The 24,225-nt window shown below is 43.0% G+C and overlaps 1 protein-coding gene across 1 annotated transcript in view; it reads right to left on the reverse strand.

Annotated features, from left to right (window-relative positions):
• Positions 1 to 2,939: 2,939 nt before the first annotated feature.
• Positions 2,940 to 24,225, reverse strand: part of LOC134624280 (NACHT, LRR and PYD domains-containing protein 12-like) — a 32,637-nt gene continuing 11,351 nt past the window's right edge. Inside the window, exons 8-18 of the mRNA XM_063469241.1 lie at positions 22,357 to 24,157; positions 18,537 to 18,710; positions 18,110 to 18,280; positions 17,800 to 17,973; positions 17,354 to 17,527; positions 16,927 to 17,100; positions 16,602 to 16,775; positions 14,619 to 14,792; positions 12,504 to 12,677; positions 4,242 to 4,291; positions 2,940 to 4,102 (exon numbers count right to left, since the gene is read on the reverse strand). Of these exons, the coding sequence (XP_063325311.1) occupies positions 3,573 to 4,102; positions 4,242 to 4,291; positions 12,504 to 12,677; positions 14,619 to 14,792; positions 16,602 to 16,775; positions 16,927 to 17,100; positions 17,354 to 17,527; positions 17,800 to 17,973; positions 18,110 to 18,280; positions 18,537 to 18,710; positions 22,357 to 24,157 (3,770 nt within the window). The 3' untranslated portion in view covers positions 2,940 to 3,572. The remainder of the gene's footprint in view (positions 4,103 to 4,241; positions 4,292 to 12,503; positions 12,678 to 14,618; positions 14,793 to 16,601; positions 16,776 to 16,926; positions 17,101 to 17,353; positions 17,528 to 17,799; positions 17,974 to 18,109; positions 18,281 to 18,536; positions 18,711 to 22,356; positions 24,158 to 24,225) is intronic.

The raw sequence follows: 24,225 nt of genomic DNA on the forward strand, positions 1-24,225 counted from the left end.
GAAGATGTTAAAATAATAAAACCACAACAGAGAAAGAAAAAAAAATCAATCAAAACAGCATAAGGAGAACAGAATAATCCTAATAAATAGTTTAACATGTTTAAAAAGAGGTAGGAAGAAGTGTGAACTAATTTAATCCCACACTTTTCTTCTTTTTGTGCCAATAATCATCCCTTTTTTCTTCTTGTTTATCCCATCAAAAATCCTCCCTTTACATGGATTTGGTTTCATAACCCTCAAATCATTCTGATTTAGAGTCTGTCATGGTCCTGGGTCATTTTGACCCAGCATTCTCAGTTTTCTTGTGATTTTGAATTATGTTAAGTTCATTTGGTATTTTAAGGATTTATTCTATGCTTCCCAGTGTGTTCTGTTTAGTTTTGTTTATTGGATCCCCCCCCCCGTTTGTGTCTTTCCCCTCTGTGTTTAATTCTGAGTTCTTGTGCTATGTTTCCCCTCCTTGACTTTTAGTCCATAATGTTTCCCTAGCCCGTCATGTCTGTGCTCTCCCTCGTGCTCCTGTTTTCTCTCTCCCCCTCTATTCTGCTTCTCTGTGTACTTCCTGTTTTACTTTGATAGTCTCCTGTCAGTGTACCTCATGTTGTGTTTGCTCCTGCCCTGTCTCATTATGATTATTCATGTCAGCTGTGTTTCCTGTGTGCTCTCACGTCCTTTGTTATCTTTCTGTGTATTTATGTCCGCGTCTCTGTGTGCTTTTCCCCTGTGAGTTTATATTCCTAGATTATCTCAGTTTAGTTTATTTGTATCTGTATCACCTCCACGCCTGCAATAAGGTAATATATTTTGAGTTGACATTTTTTGTCTCCGTGAGTTTGCATTTGGGTCGTTTTTCCTGCTTGTACACTGCAGGTTTATGACAGAGTCTACCTGTGCTCATGTCTACCGCTGAACAGGACTAGAACATTTTTAGGCTGAATAAATAATGAAGAATAGAGTGTTAACTGTAAAGTAAGATATGGTCTATAATGGGTTTACTCTGAGTGAAGGAGATGGAATGTTAGATCCTGTATTATTATATGATTATAATAACTCTGGATCAGTGTCAAACTGACAGTGAAGTGAGTATGACCACATGTTAGAAGAGCATATATTCAGAGCTTGAGATAATATTAAAACTTTATTTATGTGATTAGGAGTTTTTTAGATGATACCTGTATTTAAAAAGGTCAGGACGCATAGGCACACACCGACAGCTGTCACAAGTTTACAGAGTTTTATTACAAACTGGGAAATTCAAGTAGCTCCTGCTCCTCCTCCTCATCATCATCATCATCCTCCTTCTCCTCCTGAGGGACAGACAGAAAAGGAGGAAGGGTGGATGCTGAATGTCAGGAAGCATTAATGCAGGCTGAGCTAATTGTTTCCACAGTGACTGTTTGGCTAGACAAAACGTTTCAAAGGTTTTCACACCCAAAAAGTTCCCGCAAAGTTTTGTCCAGTTATAGAAGTAGAAAATTAGATATTGTAGACCAAAAATATGAAAATTAAATAAATAATTGCAACATTAAATAATTACTTAGTCAATTTAAACAATAATATTACATTACATTACAAAAGTGAGTACACCCCTCACATTTTTGGAAATATTTTATTATATCTTTTCAAGGGTCAGCATTAAAGATATGAAAGTCTGATAGAATTTAAAGTAATCAGTGTACAGCTTGTATAATGGTGGAGATTTGATGTCCCCTCAAAATAAGTTAACATATAACCATGAATGTCTAAACTGCTGGCAACAAAAGTGAGTAATAATAATAATAATACTAATAGATTGGATTTATATAGCGCTTTTCGGGGCCCTCAAAGCGCTTTACAATTCCACTATTCATTCACTCTCACATTCACACACTGGTGGAGGCAAGCTACAGTTGTAGCCACAGCTGCCCTGGGGCAGACTGACAGAAGCGAGGTTGCCATATCGCGCCATCGGCCCCTCTGGCCAACACCAGTAAGCGGTAGGTGAAGTGTCTTGCCCAAGGACACAACGACCGAGACTGTCCGAGCCGGGGCTCGAACCGGCAACCTGTCTCAGTCCAGAGTTGCCCCTGGTGAGAGGTGGCGACCTGGGGTGGGTATTCTAGTATCCCCTCAGCTTGCTGTTTGTATGTTGGGGTTTCTCCCAGTGGATGAGAGGGTTTGTTCCCTGGGGTTTGAAGTACCCAGCCTTCTTGGGGTCCCCAGGTGTCTTCTGCCTGGGGACTCTGTTGTACTACTGGGAGACTTCAATGCTCATGTGAGCAAGGACAGTGAGACCTGGAGGGGTGGGATTGGGAGGAACGGCCTCCCAGATCTGATTCTGTGCGGTGTTTTGTTGTTGGACTTCTATGCAAACCACAGTCTGGCCATAACGAACACCATGTTTGAACATGGTGTTCGTTATGAATATCCGTAAGTGGAGAAAGACAAAGAAAAAACAACACATGTGGATCTTGAATAATCGTAGTTTCTGTAGATGGGTAGATGAAGCCTTGAGAAGCTTTTGAGGATGCTTTCTGATTGTACTGAGAAAAAAGCTTTAAAGCCTGAAAGACAGACCCTACTAGTGACATCTAGTGGTCAACTGCAGTTATAGCAGATGATAGGTTTGTAGCATAAACCTATTCGCTGGAACGTTCAGGACAATTTGCTACACAGCAGAAACAAGACACAAGTAGGCAAAGTTCTTTGTGTTACTCATGCATGAGGGAGGCCTGCCTGGAGCCAAGTGTTGTTCCACCCACTTGACCTCCGTCAGACTCTCAGCCAGGTTCCCCATAGCACTCCTTTTATTGCGGTTATATGAATAAGCATAGGGTCATTAACATATAACAGCTTACATAGGTATACATGTGAAAAAAGAATACCTTGTGTGTGTGTGTGGGGGGGGGGGGGGGGGGGGGGGGGGGGTGTCAAACTGTGACCCCAGGAAGACTCCCCAGAGCCGTCCATCTAAACAAAAGGCACTTAGCCTAAAACAGATATAGATACGTTTATCCTACCATAAAACAATAAGACAAGGTACGACCTCTCCCATGCTCCTAAAATGTGGGTGTGAAAGTCAGAGAGCTCTGGAATGCACACAAAGCTTGCAAATTATTAAGGATCAAACCTCTACCAATCTACACCTAATTATAAAACTCTAAGAATATATAAGTAGATATTTCTAAGCATAAATGACAATCACGATACAAATCTAACAGCAGATACACATTTCCAATGATTCACACATGTTGTTTATTCCAAATTCAACACAAGAGTAATTATAAATTATTGTGGGAGACCAGGTTGAATCAGTCACCTTACTTTCAGTGTCTTCATTGTGAAGTACGAAGCCTCAAACATTATTAGTCATGGGGATGTCATACAGTGTTTCAAACCAGTCTTCTTCAATAGAATGAAACAGGGTTTGGCGCCTCAGTGCCTCACCCCACCTCTAGTAGCTTCATAAGTAATCATTTGGAACAGATTAAATCATTAACTGATTGAAAAATTGTCTCTGAGTAAAAGACACACACATCTACAGACTGAACTATCTGTTCAACAGCCAGAGTGTTTCTCTAACAGGGTGACACTCAGCAGACAAACACTGAGGATCCAGGAGACCAAAAACCAAACGCAGGATAAACAGGTTCAGTGAATGTGGAGTTAAAGGTGTGAAGGTGGATCAGAGTGTCAGAGGAGACTCTGTAGAAGGACAGAGTGCCAGCAGGACAGTCCACATACACTGCTACTTTGTTAGAGACTGAAGAGGAGGAGGAGATGAATGTTCTTATCTTATTGTGCCTAACAAAACGAGGAGCATCGTCAGTGCAGTACAGACTCCAGGACTGATCATTCCATCCACACAAACCGTCTTTACTTTTTCCTTTCCTTTTGATTTTTGTGTAACTCACTGATATATAAACATTTCCTCTCCACTCCACTTCCCAGTAACAGCGACCAGTGAGACCATTTCTACACAGCAGTTGATACCTGGGATCAAATCTGTGTGGATGATCGGGATATGATTGACGTTCCCAGACGCATGTCACCTTCTTGTTGTTGTCAGACAGTTTCAGGTATCTATTGACTGTGTTTGTGTCGATTGTGAGTTGACAGGAATCTGATGGAGAGAACAAACACAATCCAGCTGCAGTTATTGATTCATCATCCATTTATACCCTGACTCTTTGATGATGTGACAATATTAAGATTGTTTAATGTGTGCTGGTTTGCTTCCATGAAGCACATTAAAAACATACCCTTCCTCAGATCTTTGGCTCTCAACCATTGGACTCCAGCAGGCTCCACCCTGAAAGGGGGGGGGGGGGGGGGGGTCAGACCAGCACAGCACAGTCTTTCAGCTTGCACACATGGACATTACACTACTCTCATGCAAATACTGTTAGACACTGATAAAGGAACAGTCCAACATTTTCACAAATTCATATGTGATGATTTGGACTGATCCTGGATCTGTCTTTGAAGCAATTGTTCAATTGCTTGCTACAGAAAGAAATTAATAAAGTCAAAGCATGGCTGATCAGTGTTTTGATTTCAAATGGAGAGACTATTCTCTGTGTGACCTTTAGCTGCCCTGACACATGACTTTTAGATTGGCGCCGCTTCAGTTAAGAGTGAATAATCCATACGTCATTTATTCAAGATTCAAGAAGTTTATTGTCATTTACACCACAAAACACAAATGGTTACGCAGAGCAATAAAAGTCTTACTTTGCGGGTACCCTTCACACAACTAAAAGAAATTAATAATAGTAAAACAGTGCTTTGTAAATCTTGTAATAATAATAATAATAATAATAATAACAACAACAATAACAGAATAATAAAAACAACATAAAAGCAAGCAGTTTACGCAATCATAAAAGCATAAGACATAAAACAAATTTAAAATAGCAGAGTGGAGAGGTTATGTGGGATAAGCTATTTTGAACAAGTGAGTTTTCAGTCTGGACTTAAAGAGAGAGAGGGAAGAGATATTTCTTAAATCAGGAGGTAGGGAATTCCAGAGTTGAGGAGAAGAGCAGCTGAAAGCCCTGCTCCCCATGGTGGCAAGACAGGGGGAAGGGGACAGAGAGAGAGAGAAAAGAAGAAGAAGGAGATCTGAGATACCGAGATGGGATGGTGATCTGAACCAGATCAGAGAGATATGGAGGGGAGAGATGATGAATAGCCTTTAATGTATACAAAAGTATTTTGAAATTGAAGCGATACTTGACCGGGAGCCAATGAAGCTGCTGCAGGACAGGGGTGATGTGGTGAATAGAAGGGGTCCTGGTGATAATAGGGGCAGCAAAGTTCTGGACACGTTGGAGCTTGTGAATGGATTTTTGGGTAGGACCAAAAAGAAGTGAATTACAGTAATCGATCCGGGAAGTAACAAGGCTGTGAACAAGAATGGCAGTGGCATGTGGAGTGAGAAAAGGACGGAGACGATTAATGTTGTGCAATTGAAAATATGCAGACCGAGTGACATTATTAATGTGTGAATTGAAAGAGTACTGTTGAGGATGACACCCAAACTTTTCCTAGAGGAAGAAACGGAGACCGGCAAGTTATTGATAGTAATAGAGAAACTATTGGTTCTGGATAATGTTGATTTAGCGCCTACCAAGAGAAGCTCGGATTTGTAGCTCATGGGTATAAACAGAATTTAAAGTGCAAGTAGTTACAACACTGTCACAGTGATAATATATACAGAATATGCAATATTAGGGTGTATATGTAGAGATTTGTACAAAAATTGCAAATTTACAGGTTAGGGGTAATTACACTTGTATTATTTTGTGTGTAAGTGTGCAAAATTGCAAATTACAGTTATGGATAAACAGTTCGACAGAGTGAGTGATTCAGTAGCCTGATGGCTGGTGGATAGAAGCTGTTTTTTAGTCTGGTTGTTCTTGCTTTCACACTCCTGTAGCATCTGCCAGATGCCAGGAGTGTGAACAGTGTGTGGTGTGGGTGGGTGCAGTCCTTGATGATATTGTGTTCCCTTTTCCTGACTCAAGTGTTGTAAATGTCCTGTAGTGGTAGGAGTGGTACTCCACAGATGTGTTGTGCCGTTTTGATGACACGCTGGAGAGCCTTCCTGTCCTGAGTGGTGCTGTTCCCATACCACACTGTGATGAAGTTTGTCAGGATACTCTCCACTGTGCATCTATAGAAGTTGCTGAGAAATTTGGAGGTTAATCCAAATTTTCTCAGCTTCCTTAGGAAGATGAGTCATTGTTGAGCCTTCTTGATGATCTGCCGTATGTTATGGGTGCAGGTGAGATCCTCACTGATGTGGGTGCCAAGGAATTTGAAGGTTTTCACCCTCTCCACCTGAGTCCTGTTGATGCATAGTGGGGTGTGCTGGTCTATCCTCATTCTTGGGTCAATAATGATCTTCTCAGTCTTCTCAGCATTTAAGGATAGATTATTTTCCAGGCACCAGGACACCAGCTGAGCCACCTCTTTCCTGTAAGCAGCCTCCTCTCCACCAGTAATCAGGCCGATGATGGTTGTGTTGTCAGCAAACTTAATGATGGAGGTGTGGCTCCGGGAGGGGACACAGTCGTAGGTGAAGAGGGTGTACAGGAGTGGACTGAGCACACAGCCTTGGGGAGTCCCTGTGCTCACTATCTTTGTACCTGATGTCCTGGTACCAGCTCTGACTGCCTGAGGTCTGCCTGTGAGGAAGTCCAGGACCCAGCAACAGAAGGGGGATGTCAGTCCAAGAGTAGAGAGCTTTCCCACCAGTCTGTTTGGGATGACGGTGTTGAATGCTGAGCTGTAGTCTATAATTTCTTTTTTTTTTTTTTTTTTTTTTTTCCCACCCTAACCCTTAAAACAACAAATAGTTGGCAGCCTGCGGCCCAACAAAGAAAAGCAAAAGAACAAACAAAAATTAAAAACAGCAAATAAACTCATATAAGGGAAAAACAAACAAACAAACAAACAAACAAAAAAAAGGAGCGGGGGGGGGGGGGGGGGTATTTCCTTGGACTACTCAGTAACAATAGTTGAGGGCCTTTCAAAAAAGTCCAAAAAGGGAGACCAGAGTTTATAAAATTTATTTTTAGACCCTCGAACTGTATATCTAATTTTTTCTACATCCATACAGGACATTACATCTTTTAGCCATTGTGTGTGTGAAGGGGGAGAAGAGTCTTTCCATTTCAGCAAAATAGCTCGCCTGGCCAGCAGTAATGAAAAGTTTAATATTCTTAGTCTGGAGTTGGACAGATTCGAATTCTGGACCGCACCAAACATAGCACAGAGTGGCTCTGGTTCAATTTGATGCTGCACGACTTCAGACATCGAATGGAAAACAGATTTCCAAAAGGTGGACAACGAAGGACAGGACCAGTACATATGGAACAATGTACCAGGAGCACCCCCACACCTTATACAGGCTGGGTCCACCCCTGGATATATGTGTGCCAGCCTATCCCTGGACCAATGCCCCCGATGAACTATCTTAAATTGGATAAGTGTATGTCGAGCACACATTGATATATTGTGAACCTGACCAAGGATAGAGTCCCACAGTTCATCCGTAATATGAAAGGTAAGGTCCTGTTCCCATTTAGATTTGATAGCAGCTATTGAAGAGCATTGTAAATTGGAAATTAAGCTGTAGAGAGCTGATATTATACCCCTTGAGGTTGGGTTGACCGTTAAAAAATCATCTACTGGGTTGTGCGGAGGCATTTGGGGGAATTCTGCTGTCACACTCTGCACGTAATGTCTGACCTGTAAAAAGCGAAAAAACTGAGCTGCAGCTATGCCAAATTTGGTGGATATTTGAGAGAAACTTACAAATCGTCTGTCTTCATATAAGTCTGCAAAGGATTTTAGGCCCTTTCTATGCCAGATATGAAAAGCATTATCTGCCATTGAGGGAACAAATAAGTGGTTTGCTGCAACTGGGCTTTGAAGTGAGAAAGCCCGAAGACCCAGACTCTGCCTAAACTGAGACCAAATCCTAAGAGACTGCTGGACAACTCTATTGTTACTGGGTAGAGGCGATGCCAAAGGGAGTGATGAACCTAAAGTTGCAGGTAGAGAAATTTTCCCACTTGAAAATGACTCCATGGCAACCCAAATTGGTGGTGACGGTTCGAGATGATAGTGTCTCCAATATAACAAACACCTAATATTGGCGGCCCAATAATAGTACTGGAAATTGGGTAGGCCTAAACCTCCAACCGACTTGGACCTTTGAAGAATAGATTTCTTCAATTTGGGAGCTTTACCATTCCAAATATATGAAGTGATTAGTGAGTCTAAAGATTTAAAAAAGGATTTTGGAATCAGGATAGGGAGGCATTGAAAGACATATAAGAATTTTGGAAGTAGCATCATTTTCACTGAATTAATCCTACCTATTAAAGATAAGGATAATGGGGACCATCTAGACAACATATACTTGCACTGTTCCAGCAGGGGGAGGAGATTCTGTATATAGCTGTAGTCTATAAACAGCATTCGAACATAGGTGTCCTTATTTTCGAGGTGTGAGAGGGCTGTGTGGGTGGCTGCAGTAACGGCGCCCTTGATAGAACGAGTCCTCCGATATGCAAATTGCAGAGGGTCTAATGTGTCTGGGATCGCTTCTTTAATAAGAGACATGTCTATCCTCTCAAAACACTTCTTTACAATTGAAGTGAGTGCGATGGGGCGATAGTCATTCAGACAGGTTATGTTGTTTTTCTTGGGGGGGGGGGGGGCACTATGGTGGTGGACTTGAAGCATGTGGGCACAGCTGACTGGGTGAGGGACAAGTTGAAGATGTCTGTAAACACCTCAGCCAGCTCTGAAGAGCAGACCCTCAAAGCCCCGAATCAGTCTCTTCACTCCAAATGTTAGTAATTTTACTTACTGGGGGGCTCGTTTGAGGAGCTGCCTTGTATGCGCCCCTTACATTGCGCCCCATTACATAGACATGGTCCAGGATGTTGTTATTCCTTGTTGGAAGGCTCACATATTCATGGAATTTTGGAAGCACAGTCTTGAGGTTGCAGTGATTAAAATCCCCGGCAAGAACAAACACAGCATCTGGGTGAGCAGTCTCATGTTTGCTGATGACGTCATGCAATAGTCCTAGCGATGTGGTCCGATCAGACCGCAGCGGGATGTTAACAGCCAGCAGAAACACAGCATTGAACTCCCTTGGTAAATAAAAGGGTCTGCACTTCACCATCAGCACTTCGATGTCCGCACAACAGTGTTTCTCCACCAGCTGAGTGTCCACACACCATCTGTTGTTGATGTAAATACATACACCGCCGCCTTTCTTTTTACCCGAGGCGGATGTACGGTCTCCACGATGCACCGAGTGTGTCTGTAGCTGTATGGCCAAGTCTGGCATGCTCACCGTAGTCCAGGTTTCCGTAAAAATTGGAGCACAGCACTCTCTGATCTCACATTGAGATGTTATCCTGGTTCTCAGCTCGTTGGTCTTGTTTTCAAGAGAGCAAACGTTAGCTAACAAAAGGCTAGGCAGAGGTGGTCGTGTGGCTCTAGCCTTTAGCCTAGCATGTAGCCTACCTCTCTTGCCACGCTTCCGTCTCCGCTGCACTGTTCAACAGCTACACTCTAAGTACCTGAGCCCAGGGGTGTTGCCTCCTGCCAGCTGGAGTTGGTAGGATCCAAGCACCATGTATTAGAAGACAAATGTGCGATTTCCTGCTGCTGCTTGGAAACTTGGTCAATGGACTATTGTTCAACAACCAATGTTAAAAAAAATTGATCAAAGACTACTGATCAATGGCCATGAGTACCGTTCACAGAAAGATGGGGAATGGCTGCAATCACAGCATTGTAAGATGGTGAAAGATGTAAACGTAGGCCCACTCCTCGATTCAGATGGTCTTTCCCTTTTCACATAAATGGCCTCCTTGACTCCCCGCTCAAACCAGTGTTTCTCCCTGTCCAGGATGTGGACATCACTTAGGCAGCAGTTGTCCTTCTCTCCTGGATCACCTGGACCACTCTTTCTTTCCTGAGGAAGCTGAAAAGAGCTGGAGTGGATGTTGACATCCTCATGTTCTTCTACAGCTGCATGATGGGGTTTGCCATCCAGTCAATGTGTGCTTTGTGGACTTGAGGGAGGCACTTGATCGTGTCCTTCAGGGTGTCCTGTGGGACGTGCTTTGGGAGTATGGGGTGTCTGGCCCATTGCTAGGGGCCAGTCAATCCTTATTCAACCATTACAAGAGCTTGGTCCACATAGCCAGCAGTACATCTGACTCATTTCCGGTGGGTGATGGACTCCGCCAGGGCTGCCCTTTGTCACAGATTGTTTGTAATTTTTATGGACACAATTTCTAGGCGTAGCCAGGTGGTGGAAAGCTTCCACTTGGGTGGTCTCAAGGTCTCATCTTTGCTTTTTGGAGATGATAAGATAAGATAAGATAAGATACCTTTATTAGTCCCACAAGGGGAAATTTCATGTTAAGGCTGCCGACCTATTGCACGCAATGGCGGCGCCATCTTACCCTCCGACCATACATACATTACACAAAAACATCACATGGGGAAGACAGGTCAGAGAGGTATAACAATGGAAAATGCACCACATGAGGAAAGATAAGGAGAAAAAAATAACTCCCCCCAGACTGAGCTCCAATAGGGAGATCAGTTTGAGAACAGAAAAAAAACCCCACCTCTGCACATAGCACATGAAAAAACTCTTAATACACCAAAGAAACACATGACAAGCAACAGGGATGGGTAAAGGGTGAGAGACAGCCAATGTAGACAATACATCCGGGCCTGCAGCCTATGCGCTGGTCTCCATGATCCACCGAGGGGGGATGAGTGTACATCAGCATGTGTATATATATGTCTGTGTGTGTGTGTGTGTGTGTGTATATGTCGAGAGTTCAGCTGAGACAGTGTCCTTCGCCCTGCCAGGCTAAGTAAACAGTCTTCCAGCCAACCCAGGTGGCCTTGCATAGAATGGGAAGAACAGTCTAAACACAGTCGTTATCGTTTTGTTCAGCTCCAGCCTTGAGACCACAGCTGGTGCCGAAGGGATAGCCGCATTATGATGGTGGTTTTTTCTTTAGTGTGAACAACTCATGAGAATTTCAAAGCTGTTCTAACAGTCTGACACTGGTCTCTCAATCTCCCGTTGGAGAGCCGTGAGCTTCTCCATGATGTTATCAAACTTGCGCTCTGTGATGTTGTCATTCTTGTGCTCAAAGAGCCGATTCTGAGAACTCACGACCGCAGTGAGCTGCTCCAAGATGTGATCCAATTTGCGCTCAGAGGTCTTATTCTGAGTATTCACGGCAGCCGTAAGCTTCTCCAAGATCTTATCCGTGCTGCACTCAATGAGCCCATTTTGAGAACTCACGCCTCGTTCCATTGTTTCAATCCCAGCGGGCAGCCTTGTGGGGGTTTGAACAGCCGGTTCTGCTTTCTTAATTCTTCGATAAGCCAGGGCCAAGCCAGCTCAGATCGGCAAGAACCCTGTTATCATGGTTCCGAATAGGTAGATATCTTCAGCACTCAGGCTCACCTGAGCCCAGACTTCTCGTTGAGAAAAAGGTGTCAATTGCATTCAGGACCAGTTGATCAAATCCATAATTCCTCTTTTAGGTTTTAGAGAACAGACTGTGAGAGACTGTTCCAGGGGAGAGTAATACAAAAAACACAAGACTAGGACACAAGCAGGGAAGCTAAGGGAGAGGAGGAGGAGGAGAGGAGAAAAGTGCGACTGCCTTCGTCAAGAGCAAGAGAGAATTGCAGATGATGTGGTTTTGTTGGCTTCATCAAGTGGTGGCCTCAAACTCACACTGGAGTAGTTTGCAGCTGATTTGTGAAGCAGCAAGAATGGCTGATGCTGCCCCCGCGATAAGAGTAAGAAGATGGGTGGATTCATGAATTAGAATTTTCACACCTTGTGATTTGAACTCCAATTTTATTTATTATTTGTTTAAGTTTTTTTTTTAAACATATTATGCATCACTTTTATATTTTTATTTTTTTATTTTTAATAATTGTATTAGTTTTCTTCAATTGTAGTGTTAATTTTATTTTTAAACCACACTTGTCTTTCTGTCCTGTGTGTTTGACTGCTCATGTCACATCTGCATGAAACAAACAGGCCCTTTCACATAAGACACAGCATGCACAGCATTCTGAAATTCATTCATTTCTATTGCTTGTGCCACGCAATGACAGTATCCCACACTAAGTTCAATCACAGAGTTCAGTGAACTTTATGACAAGTTTACATGCATATATAGGGACTTCCAGAGTCTTTGAGTAAGCAATTCCATTTAAATGGCTCTGGGGACCTCGGGAGATAAGCAGTGTTGTGCAAATGACACACTCTTCACTAGTAGGAACAGTTACAAAGCTTCCTTCTTTATGAATAAGGATACAAATCATGTAGAAGCAGAGTGGAATCGGCACCGTGACATAAGACTGCATGCCACATCCTATGTGAAAGGGACTTAAAGAACACATAAAAATTTTTCCAGCTCTTCAACCTCTTCTCTCAATACCTGAGAGTGTCCAGTCTCCAACGTGGATCCTTCAGTCCAGCTGACAGCAGCTTCATTCCTGAGTCTCCTCTATGATTGTAGGTTAGGTCCAGCTCTTTCAGATGGGAGGGGTTAGAACTAAGAGCTGAAGCCAGAGAAGTACAGCCTTCCTCTGTGATCTGACAGCCTGATAGACTACAGACACAAATAACAATCCATCTGTGAAGAAGGTGAGGGTTTGATTTTTAAGTATTTGTTTTCTGTTTTTTTGTTAAAGCCACAATTCACAGTAATTTAATTCACCAAATCACACCAAATGACAACAGGTGCCTCAAGGTGCTTTATCATAATAATAATAATAATAATAATAATGGATTGCATTTATATAGCGCTTTTCAAGGCACCCAAAGCGCTTTACAATTCCACTATTCATTCACTCTCACATTCACACACTGGTGGAGGCAAGCTACAGTTGTAGCCACAGCTGCCCTGGGGCAGACTGACAGAAGCGAGTCTGCCATATCGCGCCATTGGCCCCTCTGGCCATCACCAGTAGGCGGTAGGGTAAAGTGTCTTGCCCAAGGACACAACGACCAGGACAGAGAGCAGGACAGAGGGATCGAACCGGCGGCAGATGCGCTTCCCAACCCCCTGAGCTGCGGTCGCCCCATTATATTTATATTGTAAAGACCCTACAATAATATAGAGAAAACAAATTCAGAGAGGTGTATACACATTAGTGACAAAGGTGAGTGAAGGAAGAAACACTGTGTAACATGGGAATCCCCCAGAAGCCTACACCTATTGCAGCATAACCAAGGGAGAATTCAGGGTCATCTGATCCAGCCCTAACTATATGCTTTGGCAAAAAGGAAAGTTTGAAGCCTAATCTTAAAAGAGGAGATGTTTGTCTCCCAAATCCAACTGGAAGCTGGTTCCATAGACGATTCTGGATTTAACAGGGAGCCAGTGAGAAGAAATTTTAGGTGACATATGCTCTCGCTTTCTAGTTCACGTCGTACTCTTGCTGCAGCATTCAACTAATGTGATGGCCACATGACACTAGTCATCTCAAGTGGCTAATAAGATATTAGACAGAAAACCCTATCCTTCAGACGATTTCTTCTAAGCAGCACTTGGTGAAAGCGGCAAGACAGAACTTCCTTTTAACAAGAAGAAACTGCAACAGAACCAGGCTCAGAGAGGGCAGCCATCTGCTTGGATTAGTTGGGAGTTAAGTGAAAAAGAAAGAAAGTGCAAAATATTTAGTCTAGTACCATCTGATTGAAGCAGTTAGTCCATAGTTGTTGGACTGAGTCTTTTAAACTCTTCTTGGCTCTTCAATCGAAAACAGTCCACCATCTGGGGATTCTATATCTGGAAAACCTACAAACAACAGCAGACTCTCAAACCATCTCTCTCTGCTGCAAAAGGCAACACAAGTTGTGGAAGAAACCATGTAAATGTTTGCTTGAGGAGGAAACTGTGTCAGGCTTAATTGCTGATTCCCCCAGGCCTGCATTTCTATATTGTTTGCTGTCCAATGTGCACTTTCTGGAGAACAAAATGGAGAATCGCAAACTGGATTTAATAAAAGAAATGCAAGGTAATAGACTATTGTGTTCTAATGACGAAGAAGAAGCTAAAGCCTATTATTCCCCAACAGTGCCATTAACGTGGATTAACAACATGTGTCTGGTGCACAAAATCTGCACCCATCTTAAGCTATTGCAATTTTAAAAAAAAGTATCTCCTTTATTATATGCCCTCTAATGCAAAGACATCCGTACTATCAGTCTGTCAGTACAATACAAAGCAGCAGCAGGTATTTTATTTAAAGCTAAAGACACTGAAACAATTAGAACTGGAACTTCACAACAGGGGAATACAGACATCGTACATGAAATTACCTGAGCGGTGTTTTTGGGTACACATAAAATAAACATTTTAGAGGACATTTACACATTGATATGTTTTAAAATGATAGAAAATTGAATGTTTAATGTTAGACAACAAGGTTATTTAACAGTTCGTGTCTATAAAAAATATTCTACATGAAAAAAGCAGTTTGAGAACGAATATAATTCAAGTTTTAAAGTTTTAAATGGTCATTAGTGAAAAGACTTGAAACCTTACCTAAGAGTCTGAAGTTTACAGTGTGCACTCTGCAGTCCAACAGACAGAAACTTCACTCCTGAATCTTGGAGGTCATTGTTACTCTGGTCCAACTCTCTCAGACTAGAGGATTGGGAGCTGAGAAGTGAGGACAGTGCATCACAGCTTCTCTCTGTCAGTCTGCAATCACTTAGTCTGAAGAATTATGAACAGGAAAACAAACAACACCTTTGTTAAAGTACAGGGTGGGCCATTTATATGGATACATCGTAATAACATGGGAATGGTTGGTGATATTAAAGTCCTGTTTGTGGCACATTAGTATATGTGAGGGGGCAAACTCCTCAAGATGGGTGGTGACCATGGTGGCCATTTAGAAGTCGGCCATCTTGGATACAACTTTTGTTTTTTCAATAGGAAGAGGGCCATGTGACACATCAAACTTATTGGTAATGTCACAAGAAAAACAACGGGGTGCTTGGTTTCAACATAACCTTATTCTTTTATGAGTTATTTACAAGTTTATCTTTGTTCACAGCCATTGACATGTCGAAGAGGTTAACACGTGAGGAGCGGATCAAAATTGTGTTGATATCTAGTGAACGCAGTAACCGGGTCATTGCAGCAGATTTCAATGCAAGACACCCTACGAGACCACCCATCTCCCATGCTACAGTTAGCAAACTGCTTGCTAAGTTTCGTGAAACTGGTTCAGTGTTGGATTTGCCAAAATGTAGATGCAAGAAAACTGTCACTAATGAAGAAACATCAGTGGCTGTCCTAGCTTCATTCAGCAAGAGCCCACAGCGTAGCACTCGCCGCATGTCACTGGAGAGTGGCATTAGTCGAACATCCCTTCGGCGGATATTAGCTACTCACAAATGGCACCCCTTACAAACTCCAGCTACTGCAGCATTTCAACGAGGATGACCCAGATCGGCGCACAGAATTTGCAGAATGGGCAAAACAAAAATTGGAACAGGACCCTCAGTTCACACAGAAGATTTTGTTCAGTGATGAGGCAAACGTTTATGTGAATGGTGAAGTTAACAAACAAAACCACCGCTATTGGTCTGACACTAACCCACATTGGATGGATCCCTCCAAGACTGTTGGAACAACAAAAGTGATGGTTTGGTGTGGTATATGGGGTACAACGATAGTGGGTCCATTCTTCATCAATGGAAACCTCAAGGCCACTGGATATTTGAAATTGCTACATGATGATGTGTTTCCCTCTTTATGCACTGAAGCTGGCACGTTCCCTGAGTTTTTCCAGCAAGATAGTGCACCACCACATTATGGGTGCCAGGTCCGAGCATTCCTAGATAAACAGTTTCCTGGAAAGTGGATTGGTCGTCGTGGGCCAGTTGAATAGCCCCCAAGGTCTCCCGATCTGACCCCCTTAGACTTTTATCTTTGGGGTCATCTGAAGGCAATTGTCTATGGTGTGACGATACGAGATGTGCAGCACCTGAAACTACGGATACTGGATGCCTGTGCTGGCATTTCTCCTGCGGTGTTGCTATCAGTGTGTGAAGAGTGGGAGAAGAGGGTTGCATTGACAATCCAACACAATGGGCAGCACATTGAACACATTTTATAAGTGGTCAGAAACTTGTAAATAACTCATGAAAGAATAAAGTTACGTTGAAACCAAGCACACCATTGTTTTTCTTGTGACATTACCAATAAGTTTGATGTGTCACATGGCCCTCTTCCTATTGAAAAAACAAAAGTTGTATCCAAGATGGCCAACTTCTAAATGGCCACCATGGTCACCACCCATCTTGAGGAGTTTGCCCCCTCACATATACTAATGTGCCACAAACAGGACTTTAATATCACCAACCATTCCCATGTTATTACGGTGTATCCATATAAATGGCCCACCCTGTATATTCGTGGTGCAATGAAGAGGTACTAGTTTTGACATTATTTAAACTTTTTCAGCACTGGCTGGAATTCTTATTGTGTTATATTAAACAAGTAACTTGATCTGACCTTAGAGTTTTCAGTTGACAGTGTGGACTGTGCAGTCCAAAAGAAAGAAGCTTCACTCCTGAATCCCGCAGGTCATTGTTACTCAGATCTAGCTCTCTCAAACTAGAGAACTGGGAAGTAAGAAGTGAGGACAAAGCTTCACAGCTTCTCTCTGACAGCCTACAGCCACTTAGTCTGAGGAATATGAACAAGATGACAAATAACACTGGTGTTAAAGTGTATTAATTGAGAAATGAAGCGTTACCAGATTTGGCAACATGTAACAATATATCAGGACTGCCTGGAATTCTTTGAGTTTAATGTTAAAGAAGTCTCTTGATCTGACCCGAGAGTTTCCAGTTTATAGTGTGGACTCTGCAGTTCAAAAAACAGAAGCCTCACGCCTGAATCCTGCAGATCATTATTACTCAGGTCCAGCTCTCTCAGACTAGAGGATTGCGAACTGAGAACTGAGGACAGAGTTTCACAGCTTCTCTCTGAGAGGTTGCAGTCACTCAGTCTAAAAAATATGAAAAAGAAGAAAAAAAGAAAGAAAAATAATACTGCTGTTAAAGTATATTTATTGTGCAATACAGAGTCGATTGATTTGACAATCAATCGATTTGTTTCTTGACTTACTGCCTTATTTTAAACGAGTTAGAAATGTGTCATTTTTTATGTAAAAATGAGTACATACACGTGTAGATGAAGGTCACTTAATTAGCTTTTTAATTTTTTTTCAACAAATGAAACAGATTATCAATTTATTTTACCTTAAAGTCTTCAGTTTCCAGTGTTGACCCTGCTGTCCAGTACACAGAAACTTCAGTCTTGAATCCTGAAGGTCATTGTTACTCAGGTCCAGCTCTATCAGAGTAGTGGATGGGGAGCTGAGAACTGAGGACAAAGCTTCACACCGTTTCTCTGAGAGGTTACAGCCACTCAGTCTTGAAGAATTACAATAACATAGAAAACTGATCTTACAGTCTATTCAAGATAAAATGAGGCATTAGTAGCTTTTCACAATATATAACCTGTTTTAGATCTGGCTGCAGTCCGTATTGCTTTATGTTAAATGAGTCAGAAATGTGGCAATTTAAGGTGACTTTGAATTGCATTGAAAAACAACTACATCAACACATAAAGAAGGTCACTTAATTGGCCACTATGCTATTGGTTATCTGTGAAGGTTAATAAAAACAATATCACTTGAGCTGACCTGAGAGTTTCCAGTCCACAGTGTGGACTCTGCAGCCCAACAGACAAAAGCTTCACTCCTGAATCCTGCAGGTCATTGTTACTCAAATCCAGCTCTCTCAAACTAGAGTGCTTGAAACTGAGAACTAAGGACAGTGTTTCACAGCTTCTCTGTGAGAGTGTACAGCCACTCAGTCTGAAGAATTGTGAGAAACAACACAAATGTTAAAATGTATTCATTGTAAAATGGGAAGTTAGTGAATTGGGCAATGTTTTATTCATTTTAGCACTAGCTGGAATTTCTAATTTATATTAAACAATCTTGATCTGACCTGAGAGTTTCCAGTTTACAGTGTTCATCCTGGAGTCCAGTAGACAGAAGCTTCACTCCTGAATCCTGTGGGTCATTGTTACTCAGATCTAGTTCTCTCAGACTAGATGACTGGGAGCTGAGAACTGAGGACAGAGCTTCCCAGCATCTCTCTAAGTAACAGTCATTCACTCTGAAGAGAACAAGAAGACAAATAACACTAGTGTTAAAGTATATTCATTGTGTAATGAGGAGTTACTGGATCTGGCAATACTTGATCAATTTCAGAACTCTCAGCAGTCCTTTTTACGTTTTGTTAAACAAGTCAGAAATGTGACAGTTTAATGTGACTTAGACTATATAACATACAATAGCATGTAATGAAAATCAATGAGTTACAAATACTATTGGCTATGTTAGTCAGTTAACAGGATTTCACTTTATCTGACCTGAGAATTTCCAGTTTACAGTGTTGATTCCGCAGTCCAGCAGACAGAGTCTTTATTCCTTGATCCTGGAGGTTGTTGTTACTCAGGTCCAGCTCTTTCAGACTAGAGGACTGGGAACCGAGAAGTGAGGACAAAGCATCAAAACTTTTCTTTGTCAGGTTACAGTTACTCAGTCTGTGGAGGAAAAAAAGAAAGAGAAGGAAAAAAACATAACTGTTGTTTACAATTCTGTTGCTAGGTGACAGTAACTAGACAGGCAACAATATGCAATACTTTACAGTAGGAGTATTCTTCTCTTTTACATTTGTAAATATTTATTCTGGGAATTTCCAGTTCAAAATAATATCACACACAGAGTCGTGGTGCAGCCCCTAACCATAACACTAACCCTTAACCCTCCTTTCTTCTGAACAGCCACTTTCAGCAAGCCTATTAAAGATCAGTACTAAAAAAATAGAATTTCTGGTTCCTGATTGAAAATGGAAACTTTTCCAATCCACCTGTAGATGTTGGAGAGTGAATCAGATCTAGTAATGATAGTGGAAAGGCAACAAAAGGCAGGACGATGTCTGTGTCTGGTACATTTCTAATGCATTTTGTGGTGGATTTAGCTTTTTCAACCACAATAAACACTAGGGATGGGTATCGTTTAGGTTTTATCCGATACCGGTGCCAAACCGGTACTTTTGAAACGGTGCCGGTGCTTAAACGGTGCTCAAACCGGTGCTTAAAGAATGGAGAACACAAAATTGGTCCAAAAACGTCTCATGTTTAGCTGTTTTTTTGTAAAAAAGATAACAATGTTAGCCTTTTCTGCAGCTGTAGGGCATATATGGCATCACTCTTGGCTGGAGGCAGTGCTTAAACAATGGAAAAAACACAAAATTGGTCCAAAAACCTCTCATGTTTAAATGTTTTCCACTTTTTCTTTTTCATTTAGCCTTTTTGGCCAGGGTGAAGGGAGTATCTGCCGTCAAACAAGAAGACAGCCGCATGTAACTACGACGGTGTTTGCTAGTTCACCTTACATGCATTAATGTAATAATGTGGTTAGCCTACTCAACGTGAATTACACACGAACAACATTAAGCTACTCACACAGAGACTAACAGCTGCTGCTGCCATCATCATCCGTCATCATTTCTGCTACACTGGCAGGGCTAGGGGCCAAGACTCTACTCTTCGGGTTTTTGGGGGGATGATAACAGGCACCACACCCGCAGTAGATGTGCTCGGTGTGAGGTCTCGCAGCAAGCTATCAAACACGGCGCATTTCTCAGCTTTAAAAAAAAAACGCTGTGTCTCCAGGAGTTTCATCGGATTCGAGGTGTTACCTCCTTTGCACAGTATCAGCTTAAAGCACTTGTTGCAGGCTGCTGAGTTTGCATGCTTTGCTGCGAAGTACAGCCAGACTTTGTAACGCTTTGCCTTGGGCATTTTTAATGTGTGGCTCTGCTCTAAAAGAACGTACGTACCTGAGCCTGCCTACTTTCCTCGGAAACGTAAAATGATTGGCTAGAATTGGCTCAGGAAAAAAAAAGCACCGAAATAAGGCACCGAAATGTGCGCTGCTTTTCGGTCTGGTTACTACCGTTTATGTCAGAACCGGTGCCATCATGGCACCGGACACCGGTACCCATCCCTAATAAACACACAATAAGATTTAACTTTTTCCAAACTATTTGAAAGGTAGTAGTGAGGTAAATGCTGACTGAAGTTACTGTCAAGAAGAAAACAAAAGTAATGCCTTGAGTAAAGTATACTACAGGACCTGTGCTTATGGCAGCTACCCAGTAAGACTGGTTTTCTACTTTAGACTTTAAATGGTAAACAGTAAATGGATCTTAAAGACTTTGTAATCATGGCTTCTGGCAAGATGAGCAAAGAAATAGATACAGTGGGATGCAAAAGATTGGGCAACCTTGTTAATAGTCATTATTATCCTATATAAATCGTTGGTTGTTACAATAAAAAATCTCAGTTAAATATATCATATAGGAGACACACACAGTGATATTTGAGAAGTGAAATGAAGTTTATTGGATTTACAGAAAGCGTGCAATAATTGCTTAAACAAAATCAGGCAGATGAACGCAACCACACAATGGACCCAGCAGCACTCGCCCCCTCAGAAGAACTGGCAGGATATCATTTACTCCGTGGACTGGCTATGTAACCAGTGGCTGGATTTTCCTGAGGAGGAGTATCGTTGCGCTGTAGCTAGCGGGCTACAGCCATTAGTTTCTGGTCTTCTCTGACTACTGAATTCTCTTGACTCGCTAATACAGGACTTTCTTCGCAATACAACAAATACTCCCCAACTCCAACTGCTCACCTGCCCGGCCTACCAGCTCGTGCTGCAGAGGACTCGCAGCACAAGCTGCCTGACATAACGCCACCTGAAATGTTGGTTCGCCACCTGAAATGCAGGCAAGCTTAGACACCCTGCAAAGGAGTGTTTTTTTTATCTGCTCACTCAGAGCAGGGCATTAATCTCACAAAGACTGCCTTCTCTGATCCTGCCACTCTGACTCCTTGTGCTACTGTTCTCAAGACAGCTGCGGCCCAGCATTCCCCTGCACTTGTCTCTGTTTCCCAGGAGAGGGGGGCTTGGGCCCAGTTGGTCCCTGCTTCAGTTTCCAGGCCGGCTGAAGCCCTGCTGGTCCATGCACCCGTATCAGCTCCTTAGGTGGGAGCAGCAGCTGCCCAGTCGCTGCCAAGACCTGTCCCAACCCTTGAGGTTAGGCCCACCTGGATGCCGCCAACCTCCGCACCCATACCTACTCCTCGGGTGGGAGTGGTTGGAGTCCGGCAGGTATCTGCACCCATGTCTGTCTTCGATGATGGCTCAAGTGAGCCCGTCCAGAAGGTTAACCCATGTTCTGTAGGCTCAGGAGAACCAACACCACCACCTACTCTATGCCTACTACAACCTTCAGTTCTGTCCACAGCTCAGCCGTTAGCTCAGCCATTAGCTCTGCCTGCAGCTCAGTTATTTGTTCGGCCAGGGGTCTCCGTACCTGCTGACCCTGTGTCTGCCTCTGCTGGAGGGTCCGAGGGGCCCGGCCAGCCATCGTCTGTTCCCACTGGGGGTTCTGAAGAACCGGACCAGTCATCTTCCGTTCCTGCTGGAGGGTCCGAGGACCCGTTTCAGCCGTTTTCCGTTCCTGCTAGAGGGTCCTTCCTTGTCTGGTCCTGCCTCGTCTCCTGTGGCTGCCACGCTGCCATCAGGTACTGCTCGGTCTGCACGTCCACGTCCTGTGCCAGCACCTCGTCAGCGTCGGCCACTTTCCAGCAGGAGGGCCTTGGAGTATGGCTAATCCTCTACATCAAAAGGAGCTTGAAATGCGTGGGCATCTGGCATCCCCCAGATGAGGTGTTCCAGGCATGTCACACAGTGAGGAGGACAGGACAGACCCAGGACAGAGAAAGCATATCTCTTGGCTGGTGGAGCAGTCACTTGTTAGAGCTGCAAGAAGAGTTAGTGACTTTGACTGTGCACAGGTTCCAAATCTGTTTACCTCCATAGATGTTCAAAGCTTGTGCTCCTGTATAATCCAAGTTTCAGTATTTATGTCTCAAGGAGGAAGACCTAATTTTATATTATTGAAAAGTAGAAGTTTACACTTTGTGTTATTTAATTTATTACAACTGTAAATAAATCAGTTACACCCCGATGTCATGTGAAATTTCGAATACACTTTATCTTAAGATATGAACCTGGTGAGGAAGAAATCAGTGACTCAGTTAATTGGTGGATGTCTCTACCTGTTTTAAATAAATACATTAAAAATAAAGAAATGAGCACACATTTACTTACAGAGCTTTGTTGGAGGCTTTGACCACTGGCAGCAGCCTCAGAAGAGCCTCCTCTGAAGCAGAGTATTTCTTTAGGTCAAACACATCCAGATCTTTTTCTGATGACAGTAAGATGAAGACAAGAGCTGACCACTGACCAGGAGACAGTTTATCTGTGGAAAGGTGTCCTGATGTCAGGGACTGTTGGATCTCCTCCACCAGCGAACGATCATTCAGTTCATTCAAACAGTGGAACAGATTGATGCTTTTCTCTGCAGACAGATTACTTCTGATCTTTTCCTTAATGTACTCGATTGTTTTCTCATTAGTCTGTGAGCTACTTCTTGTCTCTGTCAACAGGCCTTGTAGTAGAGTTTGATTGGTCTGCAGTGAAAGACCCAGAAGGAAGCGAAGGAACAAGTCCAGATGTCCATGTGGACTCTGTAAGGCCTTGTCCACAGCAGTCTGATGGAGAGATTGTTGTTTCGGTTTGTTGAATAATTTAGACCACTTGGAGGTTGTTTGTTGCTTCTCCAACAAATTGACTTCAGAGTTGATGAAGGTAAGATGGACATGAAGAGCAGCAAGAAACTCCTGAACACTCAGATGGATGAAGCAGAACACCTGGTTATGGTAAAGCCGCGTCTCCTCTCTAAAGATCTGTGTGAACACTCCTGAGTACACTGAGGCTGCTCTGATATCGATGCCACACTCTGTCAGGTCTGATTTATAGAAAATGATGTTTCCTTTCAGAAGCTGATGAAAAGCCAGGTGTCCCAGAGACCCAATCATCTTCCTGCTCTCTGGACTCCAGTGTGGATCTGTCTCAGCTCCTCCATCATACTTGACCTTCTTCACTTTGGCCTGAACCACCAGGAAGTGGATGAACATGTCAGTCAGGGTCTTGGGCAGCTGTCCTCCCTCTCTGGTTTTCAGCATATCCTCCAGAACTGTAGCAGTGATCCAGCAGAAGACTGGGATGTGGCACATGATGTGGAGGCTTCGTGATGTCTTGATGTGGGAAATGATCCTGCTGGCCTGCTCCTCATCTCTGAACCTCTTCCTGAAATACTCCTCCTTCTGTGGGTCAGTGAACCCTCTGACCTCTGTCACCATGTCAACACATTGCGGAGGGATCTGATTGGCTGCTGCAGGTCGTGTGGTTATCCAGAGGCGAGCAGAGGGAAGCAATTTCCCCCTGATGAGGTTTGTCAGCAGCACATCCACTGAGGTGGACTTTCTGGGGTCGGTCAGGATTTTAGTTTTGTGGAAGTCCAGAGGAAGTCGACACTCATCCAGACCATCAAAGATTAACACAACCTGGAAGTCTTCAAAGCTGCAGATTCCTGCTTCTTTGGTTTCAGTAAAGAAGTGATGAACAAGTTCTACCAAGCTGAACTTTTCCTCTTTCAGCACATTGAGCTCTCTGAAAGTGAACGGAAATGTGAACTGGATGTCCTGGTTGGCTTTGTCTTCAGCCCAGTCTAGAGTGAACTTCTGTGTTAAGACTGTTTTCCCAATGCCAGCCACTCCCTTTGTCAGCACTGTTCTGATTGGTTTATCTCTTCCAGCTGAAGCTTTAAAGATGTCTTCTTGTCTGATTGTTGTTTCTGGTCTGTCTGGTTTCCTGGATGCTGTTTCAATCTGTCTGACCTCATGTTCAGCATTGACCTCTGCAGTCCCTCCCTCTGTGATGTAGAGCTCTGTGTAGATCTCATTCAGAAGGGTTGGGTTTCCCGCTTTAGCAATCCCCTCAAACAAACACTGGAACTTCTTCTTCAGTGCAGATTTAAGCTTATGTTGATGAACTGGAGCAGAAAGTTCTAAATAAACGCAAAGCAAATCAGATCAATGAATACATCATTCAGCACAAATTCCAACATTTCATTCC

The sequence above is a fragment of the Pelmatolapia mariae genome, linkage group LG3_W (genome assembly GCF_036321145.2).
Source record: "Pelmatolapia mariae isolate MD_Pm_ZW linkage group LG3_W, Pm_UMD_F_2, whole genome shotgun sequence".
Classification (NCBI taxonomy): domain Eukaryota; kingdom Metazoa; phylum Chordata; class Actinopteri; order Cichliformes; family Cichlidae; genus Pelmatolapia; species Pelmatolapia mariae.